The sequence below is a fragment of the Kluyveromyces lactis genome, assembly GCF_000002515.2.
Source record: "Kluyveromyces lactis strain NRRL Y-1140 chromosome C complete sequence".
NCBI lineage: Eukaryota > Fungi > Ascomycota > Saccharomycetes > Saccharomycetales > Saccharomycetaceae > Kluyveromyces > Kluyveromyces lactis.
In genome coordinates this window covers 1,706,188-1,726,905 of record NC_006039.1, presented here as the reverse complement: position 1 = coordinate 1,726,905, position 20,718 = coordinate 1,706,188, and the positions used below count along the sequence as shown (strand labels likewise).

Below are 20,718 nucleotides of genomic sequence, written 5' to 3'. Positions count from 1 at the left end.
TTTCTTTTTATAAAATCACAGCTTTACGATCATTAACTGCTTTTAGCAAGCGTGTATCCTATGTAGTAAACGCATACGTTTAAGTACCTCGAAGATCATCTATTCAGTGAGAACTTGGCACACTTGGCAAACAATACCAACTTAAAATAAATTGTGCTTTCCGTCATCAATGAAACCCACTATATTACAGATTTGGTGAATGGCGAAGAGGTTGGAAGTAGCATTAATTGTTGCGAACGTTTTCTAACGGTAAAATGTCCCGTTTTCAAGATATGCGCTCACACTCAAGAAAATACTCAATAATTGTTACTCAAAAAATTTAAGCGTGAAGGTTATTATCTTGGCAATCTTGTACAGCAGTTTAAGAACGTTTCCTCTGATATAATTTCACATTGCTCGAACCAACTGAGACAGAAATGAATGTCCCAAATAACAAGCAGGCGTTCAAGTTAGAAAATGATATTATCTCTTTTGTCGACAGTAAAAAACTACCTGCTTTTCTACTCAAGTGGTGGGACTTTGAATAATTTGCATAGAGTTACTTCTTGGTAATGCAACCATTGTGTTTGGCTTAACATATGTACGGATAATAATTGAAACATCACTTACATAGACCTCATGCCATGTGCATGCAGGAACTAGATTTACCAGTCAAATCCGCAGTAAGTTTGAACGCTGAAAAAAAATGAAAATTGGCGGAAAAACTAAGTACGATGAACACACATTAGAAACGACAACAATAAGAATGGTAAGTTTATGCAAAAGAGCATAAACGGTGAGACGATATTGAAATTAATCAACTTGTAGATAACAATTAGTTCTATCGGGAAAGAGTCAGGAGATACCCTCAAACGACTCACAAAATACTGAAATGAAAGATTTTTCAACCATCCAGGTTCCTATACTATTTCAAATGAGCTGAAAGCGGAAGCTGTTATTATATCACTTTATAGGTATAATCAAAGATTTAATTACTCCTTGACAAATGTTCGACTTCCCATCGTCCCAAAAAAACAATCTTTCCATTACTGAATAACTCATTTGCCTGGAGTACTTTAAAAGACATATATATATCCGGAACAAAATATAGAATATGAAATTAAAGTAAGCAAATGCTATTCCATGGCATTATAGGCCAACAAAAACAAATATGGGGCGGTTGCATACAAACCTCTATTATAAATATTAAGGCATAGAAATGTTTTTGTATCTCACCACCGTTTCTGGATCTTTAAGCTGCGCTTTGATCATTTGTACTCGGAAATACACACGTGAGTAATATACTTGGTACACTTTCTAGTAACTACCAAAACAATTGTGTAAATCAAAACGGCCTCAAAGAACTTCGACATTACTATTAAACTTTTCGAACTTCATAATCTTGAAGTTTCTCCAGATTCTTCAGATACCAAAATGTTTTCGATAGAAATTAAACAAGCTGAGATTAAAAACAGATGAAAGTAATAAAATGAAAGAACTTAAATGAAGGAACTTAAATGTAAGGCTCTTCCGTGAAAAGGCCCGATCAACTTTTGATCGCAAGTGTTCCAAATATTGAGAGCAGAAACAGTGGAAATAAGAAATAGTTTGGTTGCAATATCGAATATGCTGAGAACAATAAAAATGGGCACCTAAATTTATTGTATGCCTATGCTATCGAATTTCGGTAAGCAGTGGTGAATAAGAACTAAGACGAACGTGTTGATGAATAATACGGTACCCGCTTCTCATATAGAGAAGAACTAAAGCTTTGTGATAATATGAAGTGGTTAGAATCTTTCTGTTGAAGAAACAAAAGGTTCTGTGGAATTGAAAAGCATCATAACAATGCTAAGAATACTGCAGTGAAAGGTGTTGCAAAAAGTTTCACAGCGCTGCCCTCATACAATGACACCATCTCAGCTATAGATGATGATGAAGGTGCTGTTTGCGTTTCTGTACCTGAGCCATTTTGTTTATGGTCGGTTCCAGTCTCGATCGACGAATCAGACGTGATCCTCATATCGACTGAAGGACCAGAGGTACTTTCAGTTGCAGTAGTACTAGAAACCTCGTCCTCGTTAATCCCTGTATTATGGGACCTTTCAGTGTTGGACATTCCATCCTTTTTTGATTCTGTTGCATTGGAAAGTTCTGTACTGGATCTTTCACCTGGTGACTTTGAGGGGAGAGACTTTTGAGATGTTTTCTCGCTAACGGTGCCATCAATAGAGCAAGTGGTGGTGTAAACAGTGGTGACGCCATTGCTTGTAATAGTGACTGTACTCAAGGAGATGGTCGGCTGCGTCAAAGAAGTACCAGCAGTGGCTGGATCAGACGTATTTTCAGATGCAGTCTCAGTTGCGGTGGTTTCAGAGGTGAGATTATTTCTCGTAGTGGTGACAGTATTCAAGGAGAAGGTTGGATCTGTTGAGGTAGTTCCAGTCGTTATTGAGTTAGATGTAGTAGAGTTTCTGAACCAGCCAATAGTGCTCGAATCAGTGCCGGTCCCTTCAATGTATGTGGTTGTTGCAGTTTGTACATCAGGAGTTTCGACGGTAAAGATAGTCTTTACGGTTGGGATACCATTCGATCCAGTTTCAGTTACTGTCTCAGAACCAATAGTCTGAGTAGCACTGCCTGTCCATCCTGAATATTCGGTGGTGGCAGTTTGAACTTCTGGGGTTTCGACGGTGAAGATAGTTTTAATGGTTGGAATATCATCTGAGCCGGTTTCAGTTACTGTTTCAGTGCCAATGGTGTTGGAAGTAGTACCGGTCCATGGAGTGTAAACCGTAGTGGCAGTTTGACCTTCTGGCGTCTCAACAGTGTAAATCGTCTTCACGGTTGGAATGCCATCAGATCCAGTTTCTGTGACAGTCTCGGTACCGATCGTGTTGGTAGTAGCACCAGTCCATGGGGTGTAGATTGTGGTATCAGTTTGAACCTCAGGAGTTTCGACGGTAAAGATAGTCTTTACGGTTGGGATACCATCAGATCCAGTTTCAGTCACTGTTTCTGTACCAATAGTGTTAGAAGTAGCACCGGTCCATGGAGTATAAGTGGTTGTTGCAGTTTGAACTTCTGGCGTCTCAACAGTATAAATCGTCTTTATGGTTGGAATACCATCAGATCCAGTTTCAGTCACTGTTTCAGTTCCAATTGTGTTGGTAGTAGTGCCGGTCCATCCTGAATATTCGGTGGTGGCTGTTTGAACCTCAGGAGTTTCCACTGAGTAAATAGTCTTGATGGTTGGAATGCCATTCGATCCAGTTTCAGTTACTGTCTCAGTACCAATAGTCTGAGTAGCACTGCCTGTCCATCCAGCATAAGTGGTTGTCGCGGTTTGGACTTCTGGAGTTTTAACTACAACCAACACTACTGTCGTACTTGGCTCATCAGAAGCTTCGTATACCGTCTCTGTGGTGTACGTTGAAGTGAATGTTTGCGTCCATGGTACTGTAGTAGTAACACTCATTGGACACTCATACTGGAATGAGTCTTTAGGGAAATAATACACGTAATCGTCGAAACTTTCGTGCAGTATACCGTCTACATCAACGAATTGGAACTCTAGACTAGGATTGCCCCATTTGTTGACGAATAGTAACTTTAATGGATAGAACACACCTGCCTTCAACGTAACACTAGCATTAGCGGCTTCTCCATCAAGTTCAGTGATCAATTCGAATGCTGCTGGGTTAGAATCGGTGTCAGGTTCTTGACAACATTCGAATGTACTACCGTTTCCCATAGTAACGTAGGCAAAATCATCGGCTCGGTTAAGGTTGAACTGGTACTCGCCGCTCTTAGGAGCGTAAAAGTAACCAGATAGAAGCATGGTGAAGTTAGTTACTGTGATAGTGTACGGAAAGTTGTATGCACCAGGTAATGTACCATATACAGGGGAGGGACACAAATCAGTCTGAACCGTGTTCATAGTGAAGGACAAATCGTTTATATCGTAACTTGAATCGATGTACCCACCTCCGTACGTCTCATAGCCTCCGTGTCGGTACTCGCTTGATTTATAAGTGTCGTCGAAGTCGTAACAAGAATTACCAGTATAATTCAATGGGTAGTGGTAGTAGTCAGCCACCAAACCTTGGAATGTGAATTTATCCTCAGCATCGCAACCAGTAAGGGCATTTGCTTCTATTTTCTGATAGAGATACGACAAAAGAATGATCGCATATGTGAACTAACCTAAATCTAACATCTTTCTAAAAAACAGGTGGGGAGAAGAGAAGGGAAGATTCTGAAAACTGAAGCACTTCCTTATTTCAAAATGCACTGCTCACTTCGATATGTGTCCTTACCTTATGTGTTTTTAAGGAAGCTATTGGACGTCAAAGACAGAAGGAAGTGGTAAATACTGTTCTTGTTATAAAGAAATCTGTTACCAGTGTAAATATCTCACAGAAGAAAGAAAGCAGAAGGATATGGAACGACGGCTATGTTTGGCTTCACTCGTATTTATCTGAACATAAGCTTAAACTTCCAAATCTTTAAATGTGCCATAACGTAATAAGACCAAATTTTTATGCCGCGGTCATTCTATTATTGTCATATCGATCTATGCAACTGTCTTTATCTTGTCTTGATCAACTGTCCTGTAAATTCCAGTTATGCAGTGCACTTTGTGGGGAATGTGGGGAACGGTTATTCTGCGCATTCATATAGAATCTCTGGAATCTGTGAAATGCTCGGACTTTTCGAAGTTTCGAAGCTTCGGAATTTCGGAATTTCGGAATTCGAGCCATTATAGTCAAAAGAAACAGAATAATAAAAAAGCCACTGACATTATTTTTATCTGTTGTGCCTTCTGTACAACAGGAAGATGACAAAATAAGAGTTTAAGTGCTAACAATGGTTTACTAACGGCGTAAAAGGTATTGACAAACGGAAGAAACAATGAAAGTTAGGAATCATTTACTCAGGTTGGTACTGACATAAAATTCTCTTTAGAGGAACAGCGATAATTGCTCATCTTCATTATTGGAGATTTTTCCTAGATACGATTTTCTTTTGTGGCAAACCTCGAATTGAAGGGTCTAGTTGGACTAAGATCACCAGATAATCTGCTACCACGTCTGTTGCCTTTGCCTCGCAATTTGAAATTGCCTTACGCCCGATGCCATCCCTTTAACGTTTGAGTTTCTGAGTGATGCGATGCCAAAAGTGCCTCTAGAATTTTTTCAGAAACCTTTGTGTATTTTCGGGAACGTTTTCATGGTAAGAACACACTGGACAAAATCAATAGAAGGCATGCCAGTATAACATATGCGGTAATGGACATTTTGTCTTTTTCAGTTTTCTTTCTCTTTGTTTGTTCCTTGCTGCAAAAAATATGAAGCGTAACTAAGACTTCATTTCCTACTTCCCTAGCACACTTATCAATGAATCTGTTTCTACTTCTCATTAGTAAAAGCGAGGAGTAGCTTATGATAAAATTAACTATGTCATTGCAGCAGACACGATAGGTTTCCCAGCCTTAGTTTTACCCGACATAATTCATGCAATCACCCCGACTGGTGTCTGTGAGAAAAAATGCGCATATTAAGGACGTTGGCTACTCAAATTGATACCGATTGCTAATCTCGGGCCTACCTGGTAAGTTCCTTGCAACCGATAACTCTATGACATCACTAGCCACGTTTTTCTCAAGAAGTTTGAATGTCCGGAAACTGGTTCCAACAATGTTTGGATGTGAGCGGGAGAAGTCTGAAAGCGAGTATCTACGTATAAAGGTCAGTACAAAAGCAAATATAATATCGTAAGCAGCAACTAGCTGATCAGCACCTAAACGTCCCAAAAAAAATGATGAAGGTTCTCCTGGCCGTGTTCCTTGAAGTAATTTCTGGTTTTCGTTCTAATTTTCCGTAAGCGCAAGATAGCGATGCTATACTTAGAAATTTCTTGTTGGTTACATCACATCTCAATGACCATTCTGGTCAGAAATTGTTGAAATTCTGCAACTAAGGTCATTCAGTTATTGTTTCTGCCCGTCGCGTTTTGGAAGACAATAATATATGTAGAGTGAAACAAGTTATCTACGTTCAAGTGTGGCTATATATTTACGACTAACACTTCTTTCAATGAGCCTTCTATCGATGATCTCAGAATTATATTCAATGGCATAAACGAACAGAAATTATATGTATGTGTGTAAAGAAATCGTAAATCGGCATTCACATTGGCATATATATCATTTAACGTTTTATTTTTCTCATGTGAACTGTAACTTTCACAATTAGAATGGATATTCCTCATATAAAAGAAATATACCTGATAAAGGACAGGCAGTACTCGGCAGCAGAAAACGACTACCAGTACAGTTAAAGGGGCTGAGTACAATAAGTAGTATGTATGATATTTATGCTGGATTTCTCTAGCGACGGCTGAAGATAGATCAAACAATCAGCAAAATTTGATAATGCCAAGTGCAGAAAAGAAAATGTGCGTCAGAAGCTAGGTCAAAAACTCGAGAACTGCAGGTAAGTCTCAATGTCTCATGGCACCGTTACCACTCGAGGCTATAACGATTTTGCACATTTTACTTCTAATAGTTACACCATACTGCCATAAGCGACACTCTTTTTTTTTTTATTATCTTTTATTCTTGATAATTTTTCACTTTTGGGGGTGCCGAGACATCATTCGTGCAGCTACGACTTCTTGGCTCCCGGTGAACCGTACTGTCTTTATATCAATTTAAACTTTATGCATAAGAGTTTATTGTTAATATATGACTAACCACAAACTACGATACCATGGATGCAGTTCTATAATGAAGTTTAGCTGATGTACACGACCTGTGCCCATGCATCCGCTCCGTGTCTTTCGAAGTACCTTATGCCGTCATATGGTACACCTCAAACCTTATTCCGTTTGTAGGAGAGTTCCGAAAACGTCGGGGTTCCTAAAAAACATTTGACACCCATTTTCTAATGCCTTGGCGCATGAAAGGCCGTAAACCATGTCATTAGAATGAATGATTTTTCTTTTTTTCTATTAGTACATCGATGAGATAACCTTATATAAGGGCAGCAAGCTTTTGGATTTAGGAGGTTTGAAGAAATAATTCAAATTGTTATCTATAATCGTTCGTCGTCATCGTCATCGCTGAAAAACTTTCATTCCGAAGTAGCAATGGCAGTTAAGGAGGAAGTTGTTGGTAAACAGGCTGTCTCATCGCACACTGTTGCAGCAAATGAGTTCGACTTGGACGAAAAACAGCAACCTGAAGTCCTCAATGAGTATGGCCTTCCAGATAAATTAAGGTTCACCAGATCACTAGTGCTAAGAAAGACGGAGATTTTGGCTCAGCAGTACGATACCTGGTACTGGAAAGCTGTGCTCTTGTTTTCTGTGTTTCTATGTTCGTACGGTTATGGATTGGATGGATCTGTCAGAAGCGTGTACACTACGTATGCTACCAATTCATACAGCACGCATTCGTTACTCTCTACGATTAGTATCATCAACTTAGTGATCGGTGCATCGGCACAGGTCTTCTTTGCCAGATTATCTGACGTTTTTGGCCGTTTGACGTTGTTAATCGTTGCAACGGTGTTTTATTCAGTGGGAACTATCATCCAGTCTCAGGCTTATGATGTTCAGAGGTACGCCGCTGGTGCAGTGTTCTACAATGTGGGTCTCGTGGGTGTTGTGTTGCAAGTGATCTTAATCCTATCCGATTTCTCTTCGTTGAGATGGAGACTATTCTACACCTTTGTCCCATCCTGGCCCTTCATAATCAACATGTGGGTATCAGGTAACGTTGTCAATGCCGCAAATCCACTGGAAAACTGGTCTTGGAGCATTGGTATGTGGGCGTTTATATTCCCGCTCACATGTTTGCCATTGGTATGTTGCATCTTGCACATGAGATACAGGGCCAGTAAGACTGAAGCTTGGAGGCACTTGCAACTCGAAAAGACTTACTATCAATCGCATGGTTTACTGCAAACCCTAATCCAATTGTTCTGGAAGCTAGATGTGGTCGGTGTACTCTTGCTCACAGTGACCTTGGGCTGTATCCTAGTACCATTGACACTAGCTGGGGGAGTGTCTCAAAAGTGGAATAACCCTCACGTGATTGCACCTTTCGTGCTAGGTTTCGTGCTATTGCCAATATTCGTGGTATGGGAATCGAAATGGGCATTGGACCCCATCGCTCCTTTTGAGTTGTTGAAGGACCGTGGTGTGTGGTCTGCCTTAACGATCCAGTTCTTAATTTACTTTGTTTACCAGATGGCCGTTGGTTACTTGTATACTATCTTAGTGATTGCTGTGGATGAATCGACAACGTCAGCGACAAGAATTACCAGTGTTTACAGTTTCACCGCAGCTGTAGCATCACCTTTCTTTGCCTTGGTTGTGACTAGGTCGAAGCGATTGAAACCATACATTATCACTGGGTGTTCCTTGTGGATGGTAGCCATGGGTATCCTTTATCATTTCAGAAGTGGTAAGGATTCAGACAAAGGTATCATTGGAGGTTTAGTGTTATGGGGTTTAACCAGTACCTTATTCACGTACCCGGTGACTGTGTCCTTACAATCAATCACCTCCCATGAAAACATGGCCTCAGTAACCGCGTTGAACTATACAATTTACAGAATAGGTGGTGCCGTTGCGTCTGCAGCATCTGGTGCCATTTGGACGCAGCTGTTGTACAAGAAATTATTAAAGGAAATGAATGGTGATGCTACTTTAGCTACTGCCGCCTATGGAAGTCCTTTTGATTTCATTTTAGATTACCCATGGGGTACCCCAATGAGAGATGCTATGGTCGAATCATACCGTTACGTGCAGAAATATGAGGTGTTGGTGGCTCTAATATTCACTGTGCCTATGTTCATACTTTCCATGTTTTTAAGAGATCCACCATTGACTGATGACCAGGCTCAGGAGAACCTAAAAGAAGGTGAGTACATCAACACAGAACATGACGACCCGATCTTAGCTTGGATGGACGACAAGTGGACCCGTATCACTGGTGGAAAGAAGGTGGAATGAATAAAGCAATCCTGGCAATTTAAATTATTAGATATACTGGTATCATGTATATATCTTTGTTCGTATTCATATACATAACGTGAAATCTGTTGACTGCGTCAGATTGATTTTACGCAACCAACTTTCTCTACTGCGGTTGTACCTTAAAGCTTTATGAAAGTTACATCATTCATGGTAATCCACCGTGACACCAAAGGAATTTTTTCCAGTGATGTAATGCACTGGACAATGGTTCCTAAAAAATAGGGCGATTAAGGCATTTCCTTTCCAGCCTTACAATGGAATCTGAAGTAAAAAGTTTGTACTCCAGATGTTCAACGCAATAAATGGTCTTAAATCTTTCTGCAAAATAAAACTATGAATTATGAACGAACTGAAAGCCCTTGTTGAAGTCTTGTGATTTGAAAACATCAGGTGCTACTTTTATTGCCTTCACATTTTGTTCCTCCTAAGATAAACTAGCGAAGGAATGGATATCCCAACCAGTATCATTCCAAATCCCACACCAATTGGGAGCCCAAGCGGTGTTTTGTAAAGGGCTGCAAGTACTATAGGGGCAACTAATTTACCGACACCTGCAATAGCTCCTATAAACGGCATTAATTGAACCTTGACTTGGGGATCTATATACATAGAGAATAATGCCGGTACACTTGATCCCATAAAATTATAGCCTAACATTGTGATAGACAATCCAGCGGTGAAAAAGATACCAGAGTTTGTTTTTGGCAATTTGTCATTGGACAATGCCTCGGAAGCTCCAATCATGAAAGCTTGGCCTATTAAAGCGACGAATAATGCAAATATGGTTAAAGAAACTTGATTCCTGTGTAATGTGTTAATGTCACTTTTTTGTTCAGACTCTTCCTTCTCAATCTTATCGTTGTCACTCGTGTCTGTTTCATCTTGCGTGCTGGGAGTATTTAACTTTGCGAATAGTTTTACTAAGTCCGGCGCAAAAAAGCTTCCAGCTACACCTAGCACGGCAGAAACCATAAATGCCACTCCCTCATATTCTGTTTTCCAACCCACATTTAGAGTTAAGAAAATAGGCATAAAGTAAAGGACTTCACACATGAAAAACGTTGAAAGGAACATATTCCAAAGTAGAATCAAAGATGCAATTAGTCTGTTACTACCAGCACTGAAAAACTTCTTCCAAGCGTCCAGATAATTCTTAGGATTTCTCGCACTTTTCACTGGCGGGTTTTCCAAGACAAACATAAGAAGAACGCAGATAAGTAAAATGATAAAGCTAGAAGCAAATGTGGGTGCATTGTAAGAGGTAATACGATATCCTCTGACTGTAAAATCGCATAATGCAAAGAGAATAGCCACTAATTGTGCTAACGCCATACATATACCAGCAGATGTACGATAAATTGAGAATAATTTGAAGATCGTTGTTCTATCCTTGCTTATAGCGGTAATGTAACTATACACCACCGCTCCAGAAGACGATGCTGCCCCGCATATAATACGACCACCAAGTAACGTGTTTAAAGAGACCGCTCCTGCACAGGAATATAGGAAATTGCCCACGAATGATAAAAAATAAAGAAAGATTATTACCCATTTGATAGAGCCAACATAACTAGCAATATCACCGATAATAAATGAGAAAAATACTTGTACTGCAGCAGAGACAGCTTGTAAAATGAATAAGTAATTTTCAGGATCATCCGATCCACATTCTTTGACATACTGAACCACACTTGATAGATACACACAGGTATCAAAACTAAATTGGACAGCAATTAACGTAACCGCCAGATATTGCGAATAAAGATGTTTTTGTGAATCTGTTAGCTTCATTGTTAGCCTTTTGTTCTTATCAGGTCATACACTAGTATTATTCATTAATAAGATGACAGCTCAGCTATCCTCCTGCTAGAAACTGTCTGCTTTTATACTTTACTTCTTCAAAACCTTTATCGGATATATCATTACCCAATTTGGAACTGTTTTTCCGATCAAAAATATTCAAGGACATTTTCAAGACGCCAATGTTAGTGATCAATAGAGTGATCGCAACAAGCCTCATTCGATGCAGTTGGCAAACTATCCAGTTTTCCGTGACCTCACATTAACAAATCGCACCCAGAGAGCTGACTGCAAACGCAATTCCATGTTAGTCTTTGCAACCTTATTGAATATAGATCTGTCTCTCATGTCCTCGATGCTGCATATTCATGCGAGTACCGGTCAAAAATGAAGTACCCTAAAAAATTAAAAAAAAAATACAAAGAGTATCGTAGGACACAATGAGAGTGGCTGTAGCTCGAGAACATGAGATAAACTTTCTACAAATAAATCGATGATAATTGTTATGCTGTCCGATCAGCACATGAGCATATTAGTCCAGAATCGCAAAGAATCTTCCCTGTTCGATTCATTTGCATCTTCTACGGTAGTACGAGATACTGTGAGAAGGTTTATGAGTCTTTTCTCGATCGGGACCACTTGAATCAAGTCGTTTAGGACTCCCAGGGCTAAATTGTATTCAAATATGCCGTATTCCTCTAAAAAATTTAAAGATTGCTGATATTTCTGTAGTATCACGCATGAAATAGATAAGGTAAGGGATGCCGTCCGTAGTGGATAACTGAAGTTCCAATCTAAATGGTCAACCAGATCTTTCTCATTCTTGGGAAATTGCTTGGTGTAATGGCTCCAAATCTCCAATATTATGTGCTTTGCTGCGTCCACCGCATGTAAGGACTTCTTTTGGATTAGGTTTGGCCGATATAGAAGAAATGCGTTGTGAGCTTTTAGGCAAGAAAGCTCTAACATTAGTACTTTACTTCTGTAGAATAATCCCTCGTCGTATATAGGATAGCACTTCATATTGGATATTTGAGTAGAAAGCAAGCTAAGCTCTGTTTCTATTTCCTGAAACAATACTTTGTTCAGTGAACCGTATACATATAATCGTTGGAAAATCTTCGTTTGGAGCGTGGCTAATTGGATTCTCAGTCGCATGAAATTTATTGACAGCGGGCTTGAGCTGACTGTATGTTGCATTTGATGCGGTGGTGGAAGTGATATATTATCCAAAGTTAAAAAAGGCTGCTTTCCCAGGAGTGTCGCTAACATGCACGATGAGCACCATAAATTCCAAAATAGGAGGAAAACTCCAAGTTGAGCTGGATTAGATACGATCATCTCGTCGTAACTCTCTCGTTTATGAAAATTGAGAGCAACAGCGACTTCGAGAGCATTGTTGGATAGATATAGTTGGCCTTCTAACGGTATCATAATGGTCATAAAATTTGCCATTAACACAAGCCCACAAAATCCATCAATATTTGGAGCTGCATGAACTGCAGGTATAAGATCTGTCGCAATAGTGTAGTATTTGTATGCACCAGCAGCTACCTCGGGAATTCCGTTTGTACTTGGTTGATTGCTATCCCTGTTCAGCAGTTCTCTCTTCCGTAGAGTTAATGCACCAAGACATAGCACCGTTGATAGAAGGAATTTTCCATTATCGTCGAAATCAAGAGCCTCTAAGTCTTCATGGCGTTCGCTCAACTCGAAAATATGCTCTCTGAGGATTCCTGGTGGAGTGTGAGAATCATCTCCAAAAATAACGTCAATCAAACGGTTTCTTTGTATCGCGATTTGTGATTTATCGTCTTGTGTATTGTGAGATATTGATGGAGTATTGAAGCCTCCCATTTGGTTCATATCAAGTGTGTCGGCATCGTTTGCGGGAAACGTATCACCGATTAACCTCAAGAAGTCGTTTACATCGCAACTCTCTAGACTCGTAAAGTCCAAATCGAACTGAAGGGGAATGCTACCATCTGTGTTTTCCATGCTGATAATATCAGCAGGATTGATATCATCCGAGAAGAGGGGATAACTTGGCTCCCAGGTTTCTTTAGTCGTTATCGTATCATGAGACAAAGGATGCGGAACTATGCCATTGATTTTGTCATTGCAGAGGGTTTGATTTTTAAATATAAACATGTTCGATCCATCTTTGATCTTTCGTTTGTCTTTTCTTCTGTCGGTCCCATAAATGCATTTAACGTTCAACTTCGTACATCTTCTGCATGGTTTTTGGCCATCACATTTTTGTTTCCTTTTCTTGCATTCAAGACAAGCCATCAATCAAATGTGCTACACCTAATGTTAGATCGTGGTGGAACTGGTTTACATAACACTAATAGCTTTTCCCTTTAATTGAGCTGAAAGCCAAAGAATAAAGTATGAAAAAGACTTATTTTTTATACTCAATCGGTATTTTTTTTCAACCGGTGATGGCCTATATAATAGACAATATGTGCATGGTACTCATTGAAGAACGAATGAGCACCTGAAGTGAGAGCCTCACTCCCTAGATACCGAATTGGATATATATCAATTATCAATGTGTCGTTAAATAAAGTGTCTGTTATACTATCTGATGAGATCATACAAATATACGGCCAACGACTAAAAGAAAAGATTAGGCAGTCCGGAATGTCAAAGTGGAATAAGGGAAAAGGTTCAAACTTTGTGTAATAGTGATTTATTTCCTTCAACACAGACTTTCAAAAAAATTTCTCACAATGCAGTTAGTTGAATCTTAGTCTTTGGCTGGACCACAAATGTGTCCTTTGAGAATTCAACTTTTTCTGTTAGAGTCACTTTATACTTTGAGAGAATATACGCCAGTTCCGATTTGATTAAGAGCTCTGCGAAATTTCTTCCAAGACACTTACGTGAACCAGCTCCAAATGTAACTTGACTGTACAATGCATCACGTAAAGTAATGTTTTCGAATCTGGAGGGCGCAAACTTCTTTCCGAAGTCTTTGGGCTTGTCAGATGGGTTCCAGATAGGAGAATTGTAATTGATCTGATATTGATCGACTACGATAGGCGTATTAGGTGAAATACGAATACCATCAATAAATAAGGTTTCCGAAGAAATTTCAGGGAAACTGAACCATAGAAGTGGGTGCATTCTCAGGGTTTCCCAAACACAGTATTGCAAGTATGTGTCAGTAAGTTTCATATACCTCTGCATTGGATCGGTTTCCTTGTTAAAATCATCTTTGCTTGACTGTTCCTTCACCTTCAAAATTTCACATCTTAATCTATTTTGTTCTTCGATGTTTGACCCCATTTCAACCAACGCCCAAGCCATTACAGTACTGGTAACTTCGATATTGGCAAACAAAATCTCATCAATGGTTTGGATCCAATTATTGAAAGTGAATTTTCCACTCTCGACGTGTCTGTATAGCTTCTCAACTACTGTTTCTTGTCCCGATTGTCTGCTCAGTTCGACTTGCTTTAATGAAAGGTCAATAAACTGACGTTGAAATTGTGACACTTGTTTCATTTTTTTTGAAGGGAAGTATTGGAAAATCTTAAAACGGCCAGCGACAGTCAAAAAGGAATAGTGCATTAGCTCCGTATGCATAGGAATTAGATCTTTCAAAGCTTGAAGAAACTGCTTGGAGCACAATTCACTACCGTATAAATACTTTGCAATGCAGGTAAACGGTAAATCACTGACCAATTGTAGAGGATCGATATCGGAAATCTGTTCAGTATCAAGGTCTTTAATCCACTCAGAAATATAATCGATCATTACTGGGAAGTTTTCGACGGCTGCCTTATGTGTGAAAAAGGAATCAAAAACTTTCCTCATGCTTAACCACTCTGAACCGTTCTGGAAACCTAGGCATTCGCCAAGAAGAGCCACTAGAAACGCTCCAGCCCCAAAGCTATCTAGCTTACTATGGTTTTTACTGTTGGATTTATAATATTCCATCAGTTGCTTTGGAGTTGTTAAGACAATCTCCTTATAGGTGCCGCTTCTCTGCAAATACAGGTCACCACACTGGTCTCTGTTTTTGATAGACAAGCTTTTGCCGTCCAAGAATTTGGTTCTTGCGCAGTTTTCTTTGTTGTAAGGCAACGTCTTGCGCTCATACCCAAAAGGAGCGGCGACGGTCTGTCCCAAATTATTAAATCCATATGCAGCTCGCCATTCTTTGAGCAGGTATAAAACGACGAAAAGAACTGGCGTAAAATATACAAAAGCCATCCAGTTCTTCTTGATTAATGGGATTAATATATCAGCTAACATTTCTTTCCTGTTGCGCTTCAATTGTCTGTTCTTTGAGTATCGTTAGGGCTAGAAAAAAAGACACCTGAAGGTTTTCCATTAGCATAAGAAGAGACGGTTATCGATTAAAAAAGCACAGTATTTATAGCCTTCATCCTACGACAGTTATGATAATTGAAGAGCTAAAGAAAATAGCTGGTTGGCTAGATTTTAGCTTCCATATGACTGCAATAACGATATTAACCTGTCTTTTACAATAACCTCAAACCGATATGATTTACCGTGCATTCTGCAAAAATATTGCCAACAGTTTTCCAGTTAGATTCACATTCTGCCAATTTTCATCAAGAAACTGTGCTTTCCATCATCCAGTAGTATCTAAGTGTTCATGGAGGTATGTTACGATTCATTGTTATTTCAGTCCCGTTGGTGTCACTTAGAATAGAACAAAATTGGTGCAACTAACTTTTTCCTTCGAATACCTTTTCAAAGTGAGGACAAATAAACCGAAAACGGAAAAGATTCTCCGACACAAGATGTATCATGATACTGACGCCAAGTGAATACCAGTCGATTTTTCACTTCACTCAGGAAATCCACCTTTTACGCAGATCTATGATCATCTATGATGCCAAATGCACTTAGTCGTGCTCTGCTGTGATTTCTTCTCGACTTCGTGGTAGAGTGCCTGAATGAGTAGGCGCCGTCACGCTGGCATCTGTTTGGAATAATCTCAGTGCTTCCAACTGTAGTGTTTCCACTTCATGGGAAAAAAAGGACCTTAAGAAAAATTTGGTGAGACGCGGAAGTTTCGGTGCTATTAATGCTATACATAATAACTTAGCAAGCAATCAATGTCTAAGGTGGTATATAGATTCTAGGCAAAAATATTAGTTATCAGATTACGAGAGCACCATGTTTACTGCAGACATTTTTCTGGAAGTTGAAAAATATTGAAGGATACTCGGTGAATATGTGCTTTGGAAGAAGGGAAGTACTGTCATCGAATAGTATTTGATTTCTGTCTTCACGCTTTGATTGACAATATAGTTCAAAAATATCCTGGGATACTTGAGTTTCTAATAGTTGGTCTTCATCGTGTTCGATTTCGAAAGGATATTGTCTATGTTGAGACATGAAAGTAAGCCAAAATTGTCTGAAATTCTTTTGTGCTTTCATCAATTCCCATGCTAGTAGCTGAGCAGTCTTTGTAGTGCTTGAACCCGTGGCCAGAGCAGTTATTACAATGTACGGAGTATGATGTTCGAATTCGCAGCATTCCTTATGCTGTAATGTCCACTCGAATGTGTGCGGATTGATTCGAGCTTCGAAGTAAAGATCACAGTGCTCGTGTTCATGGAGTTTTCTCACTGCCAGCAAAATCGGGGTTTCGTTTTGACTCCACTCTCTTTCCAAAATCAGGAAGTGTAAAAAGTTTGGTATGGCTGAAACATTCCTTGGTGAGTTTTTTTGCAGTGCTTCTATATCACAAGGAAGAGTACATCTAGACTTTAGAAATGCTATCGACAATAAGGCCAATCGAGATTGCAGATTTGAAACTACAGAGATAAAACTGTTCTTACTTTGTTTGGCATGTTTCAAATAACGGCATCCGACCCCGAGCTTACCGGTACCTTGGCAGTGAAATTTATTAGACAATAATTGTCGTTTCTCAAAGGCATTATTGAAATCAATAGTGACACTGTCTAAATTTTCCTTTTTGTTGTATATTTTATTCTTGGAGAGAAAGTGCGAGCAATACAAGAATTCTAACACTACTTCCAGTTTGGTTACATTCCAAACCAAGCCTTTTTCATTTTGATCTGCATTGTTAGGGTTCATGGGGAAAGAGTCTGCGATAGCACTGCTGATATCTGCTGTATCCCATTGAAGAAGTTTCAACAGTTCCTCATAACTTTTGATATTTTTCGGAAACCCAAGTTTCTGGGCACTTGTGTTTTCCCAGCACAGAGTTTGAATTAAAGAAATACAGTGTCTCTTCAATTCATTCAATTTCTTAGCTACAGCATCGAAAATATAAAGCTTTGTAACCTCATGGTTCTTGAAATACGAAAATACATCTTGGATCATTTGAGCTCTTAAATGACAACCACAATCGGTAACATGAGCATCGAAGACCAAATAACCGCGATCAGAGGATGAAATGGCTATTCCGTTTTGAAGAAGTGCTTGAAAGTCTGCGAATGCTTCATTCAAATCATCGCACAAAAGAATCAAACCTATCAGATGACCTACCAATTGGTTAGATGGAATCGATGTTTTCTTGTCGTTTCCCGCTGTCAAAGTAACACCTAAGCGTTGGAAAAGCAGTTGGTACATTTTTAATTTTCTTGGTGCATGCCATCGTTCTGATGATATACAAGACAACAGAATTTGTTAATAAGAGGAGCCTCTCTAAATTGTTTTCATTCAATATTCACTTGCTTTATGTATTCTCGCCAATGATTATAGTGTCTGAGGACTGATCACTTCATCAAATAAAAAAGAAATTGATATTAAAATTGTGCTGCCCAAAACTCTCAACATGTTCTTGCAATCTTTGTTGTCAAATTGATGCATAGCGTGTTCAACAACAACCCTTTTTCACAGTACATGGCATTTTCCACCGTTGTATCATGAAGCAAAGTTGTATTTAGCTCTCTCTCTTTGTCAACATTTACTGTCATTGCCAGCTTATCAGTCTAAATTGTCGGAGGTTTTTTTCCATAAAAGGAAATTCGGACAGTACAGTATAATCATCTTCAGAACTGCAGGACGTAATCAACTGCATGATGCATGAAAAACACTGGACATTCGACATTAAAAAGCTAAAGTACAACCCTTCAAAGGGTACTCTGGTAAACGTGGCGATTCCAAATCCAACACAATGACTTACACCTCACGAATCAGCTGATAAGGTAACATTTTAACTATGCCTGTCTGTAGAGTATGCACCATAGACTGTGTAATTAACTGAAGTAAAATTTTACTCTAATTTCGATGAGTCTACGAAGTGGACATAAGTAATTTTACGTTTCCATGACAATACAACAAGCTAAAACTTGATTGCCGGCTTTGGTTACGGTAAGGGCTGGAGTTTAGCTGATAACTAGGATTAGGTCCTCTATTTTAAGAAACAAGTAGAAAGTTTCGATTTCCTTAGTGGACGATCTACAGAATATTTCTCGAAGCTGGCGCTATGTATTTAGCGAGACAAATGGCATTGAAGGCCAATATAAATGCTCACATAATGAGCTGTCCAGCCAAACCTTGCTTGAAATCTGTACTAATTCCTAGTTTTAGTCTTTATTTAGAGGTTTTTTTAGAAGTACTTCCACCCTCTGTGTGCTTATAGTAGTCATTAACCTATGTCGCTGAAAAGTTTTGGGGCTGCTAACCTTTCGAACAAAGGTCACAAAGTCTTATTTGTGAATCAGTTTATGGAAGTGTTTTCAACTGTGAACTTTTATTTGCTGGTAGCATGTGGGATAACTAGCTTACAGAATCACAACTGTTGCAATGGCCCTGCTGCTTCAAAGTTAAAGGATGTACGGTAGTTTTTCTGGTTTAGTTCGTAAAGACCAGAATGTTAATGAGATAGAAGAAAAGCCAGTCTGACGACTCAGAACATGCTGAAAGCAGTGGATTTAATAATGACATCATTAGGGAGTAGGAAATTGTTCAATATTTGTTTAGAAAACTTGAAGTCAGACTGTCCGTAGTTTTACTCCCTTCGGCACAATGGCGTTGTTCCCATTTGACGATGACTGATGGACAGGAGAAGTAAAAAATGATACTTAGTTTCGATATGGTTACTTTATGAGGGACATCAAGTCAAATTTCATCTTAACTTCCTTCATCACATATATTTACAGTTTCTGTAAGAGTCAGTAGTTGAAAAGAAGTAAAACGAAAGTATTGCGAGTAGTATCTGTTGTAACTTGAATTCTGTGGCCACTTGTTAGATTTATCATTTTAAAATATCATTTTCTGTCATTTATTTCAGTCTTTTTGAGCAGGCCTGAATATTTTTAATTGATATAATATGATCAAGTTTGAGTTGATAACCAAAGCTAAATCTTTTTATCACAATGCCTTCTTACGCTACTGAAAAGAGTCTTTTTGGTGACAATATCTGAGCAATACAAGTAATTGATGTTAAACTATTGTAAGATCTCACCTTTTCCCAAAGAGCATCACTATCTTTCTTGAAGCGCATTTGTCCAGTTCCTGGATATTACTTTCGAGATCATTTAGTTATTAATGGCAATGAAAGTATGCAGTGATGATAATATGTGGATTATTTTCGTGCTATTTTGAAGTTCGATCTTATGCGAGAAGATCCATGTAAACAGTTAAAAGAAAAAACAAGGTATTGCCAGTAAAAATCAGCAAACTAGGCATCAATTACCCAAAATATCTGAATGCATTAGAATCATCATAGTGATTAAAAACACGATGGAGTAGGCGGTGCTCTCAAGGACATGGAAAAGTGTCATTGTTGTTGGATTACTCTTATAGATGTTAACTGCCGTTCTATAAAAATGAACAAACGGTTCAGTAAGGGAAACCAAATTTGAAAGCCCGGTCTTCCGCACAGATGAATCTTTCATAAACTCTAAACTTATTCGCTAAAGGATATCCATGAAAATATACACGAATAATGCGTATTGTACTTCAAAGATTAACTTTGTTAAGGTTCACATGCTATTTCTATTCTTGTGGGGTATATAGAAATATTCTAACAACTATTATACAAGCTACCATTGGAAGCGTAAAGGTAAATGAAATTTAAGATGCAAACTAAAAATGAAATGACTAAATGGAAATCTCTTTCAAAAATGGTCTAGTCGAAATTAGATGTGGCAACGTTACAAATCAGATTTTTTGGTACTGATTGAAGTAAAAGGGTGTGTGGAAATAGGAAGCTATTTTCACATGAATGAAGAGATTTATCTCTCTTGTGAATGATGTCTGAATTACTCGAATACGACATCATAAAAATGCTAGTAATACTGCAACGAAAGGAGTTACAAACAATTTTGCAGCACCACCTTCATACACTGATTTCAAATCACCGGTGGATGAGGCAGTTGTGATGCTTCCTCTTGTGGAAGTTACAGTTTGTGATGCGCTTGCAGAACTATTTTGTTCTTGACCGTTTGCGGTACCATTTGAAGCAGTCGATGTAACACTGTTGTCACTCGAAGGAACTCCCGTATCTAGAGAAGCTGGTGATGCGATACTGTTATCATTCGAAGGAACTGCTGTATTTAGTGGAGTTGTTAACGTAACACTGTTATCACCCGAAAGAGCTTCTGTATCTAGAGAAGCTGGTGATGCGATACTGTTATCATTCGAAGGAACTGCTGTATTTAGTGGAGTTGTTAACGTAACACTGTTATCACCCGAAAGAGCTTCTGTATCTAGAGAAGCAGTTAATGCGATACTGTTATCATTCGAAGGAACTGCTGTATTTAGTGGAGTTGTTAACGTAACACTGTTATCACCCGAAAGAGCTTCTGTATCTAGAGAAGCAGTTAATGCAATACTGTTATCATTCGAAGAAGCTGCTGTATTTAGTGGAACAGTTGATGTTGTAGCACCAGAGGTTTCATCCTCCCTTTGTTCTGAAGTGGCAGAGAT

General features: G+C 38.9%; 6 protein-coding genes across 6 annotated transcripts; 1 reads left to right on the top strand and 5 right to left on the bottom strand.

The window, feature by feature from the left end:
- Nucleotides 1-1,819: 1,819 nt before the first annotated feature.
- On the bottom strand, nucleotides 1,820-3,919 carry KLLA0_C19316g (uncharacterized protein; the record flags this gene model as incomplete). The annotated part of the gene is made up of 1 exon (XM_453062.1): nucleotides 1,820-3,919. One exon carries the CDS (start codon nucleotides 3,917-3,919, stop codon nucleotides 1,820-1,822), a length of 2,100 nt encoding a protein of 699 aa, XP_453062.1.
- Nucleotides 3,920-7,131: 3,212 nt separating this feature from the next.
- On the top strand, nucleotides 7,132-9,003 carry KLLA0_C19272g (ARN family MFS transporter; the record flags this gene model as incomplete). Its single annotated transcript, XM_453060.1, has 1 exon — nucleotides 7,132-9,003. The coding sequence occupies one exon, from the start codon at nucleotides 7,132-7,134 to the stop codon at nucleotides 9,001-9,003; it is 1,872 nt and encodes a 623-aa protein (XP_453060.1).
- Nucleotides 9,004-9,435: 432 nt separating this feature from the next.
- Nucleotides 9,436-10,818, bottom strand: PUL3 (Pul3p; the record flags this gene model as incomplete). Its single annotated transcript, XM_453059.1, has 1 exon — nucleotides 9,436-10,818. One exon carries the CDS (start codon nucleotides 10,816-10,818, stop codon nucleotides 9,436-9,438), a length of 1,383 nt encoding a protein of 460 aa, XP_453059.1.
- Nucleotides 10,819-11,343: 525 nt separating this feature from the next.
- Nucleotides 11,344-13,119, bottom strand: PUL4 (Pul4p; the record flags this gene model as incomplete). The annotated part of the gene is made up of 1 exon (XM_453058.1): nucleotides 11,344-13,119. The coding sequence occupies one exon, from the start codon at nucleotides 13,117-13,119 to the stop codon at nucleotides 11,344-11,346; it is 1,776 nt and encodes a 591-aa protein (XP_453058.1).
- A 438-nt stretch (nucleotides 13,120-13,557) lies between these two features.
- Nucleotides 13,558-15,093, bottom strand: KLLA0_C19206g (cytochrome P450; the record flags this gene model as incomplete). The annotated part of the gene is made up of 1 exon (XM_453057.1): nucleotides 13,558-15,093. The coding sequence occupies one exon, from the start codon at nucleotides 15,091-15,093 to the stop codon at nucleotides 13,558-13,560; it is 1,536 nt and encodes a 511-aa protein (XP_453057.1).
- Nucleotides 15,094-15,969: 876 nt separating this feature from the next.
- Nucleotides 15,970-17,412, bottom strand: KLLA0_C19184g (uncharacterized protein; the record flags this gene model as incomplete). The annotated part of the gene is made up of 1 exon (XM_453056.1): nucleotides 15,970-17,412. One exon carries the CDS (start codon nucleotides 17,410-17,412, stop codon nucleotides 15,970-15,972), a length of 1,443 nt encoding a protein of 480 aa, XP_453056.1.
- Between the last annotated feature and the right edge of the window lie 3,306 nt (nucleotides 17,413-20,718).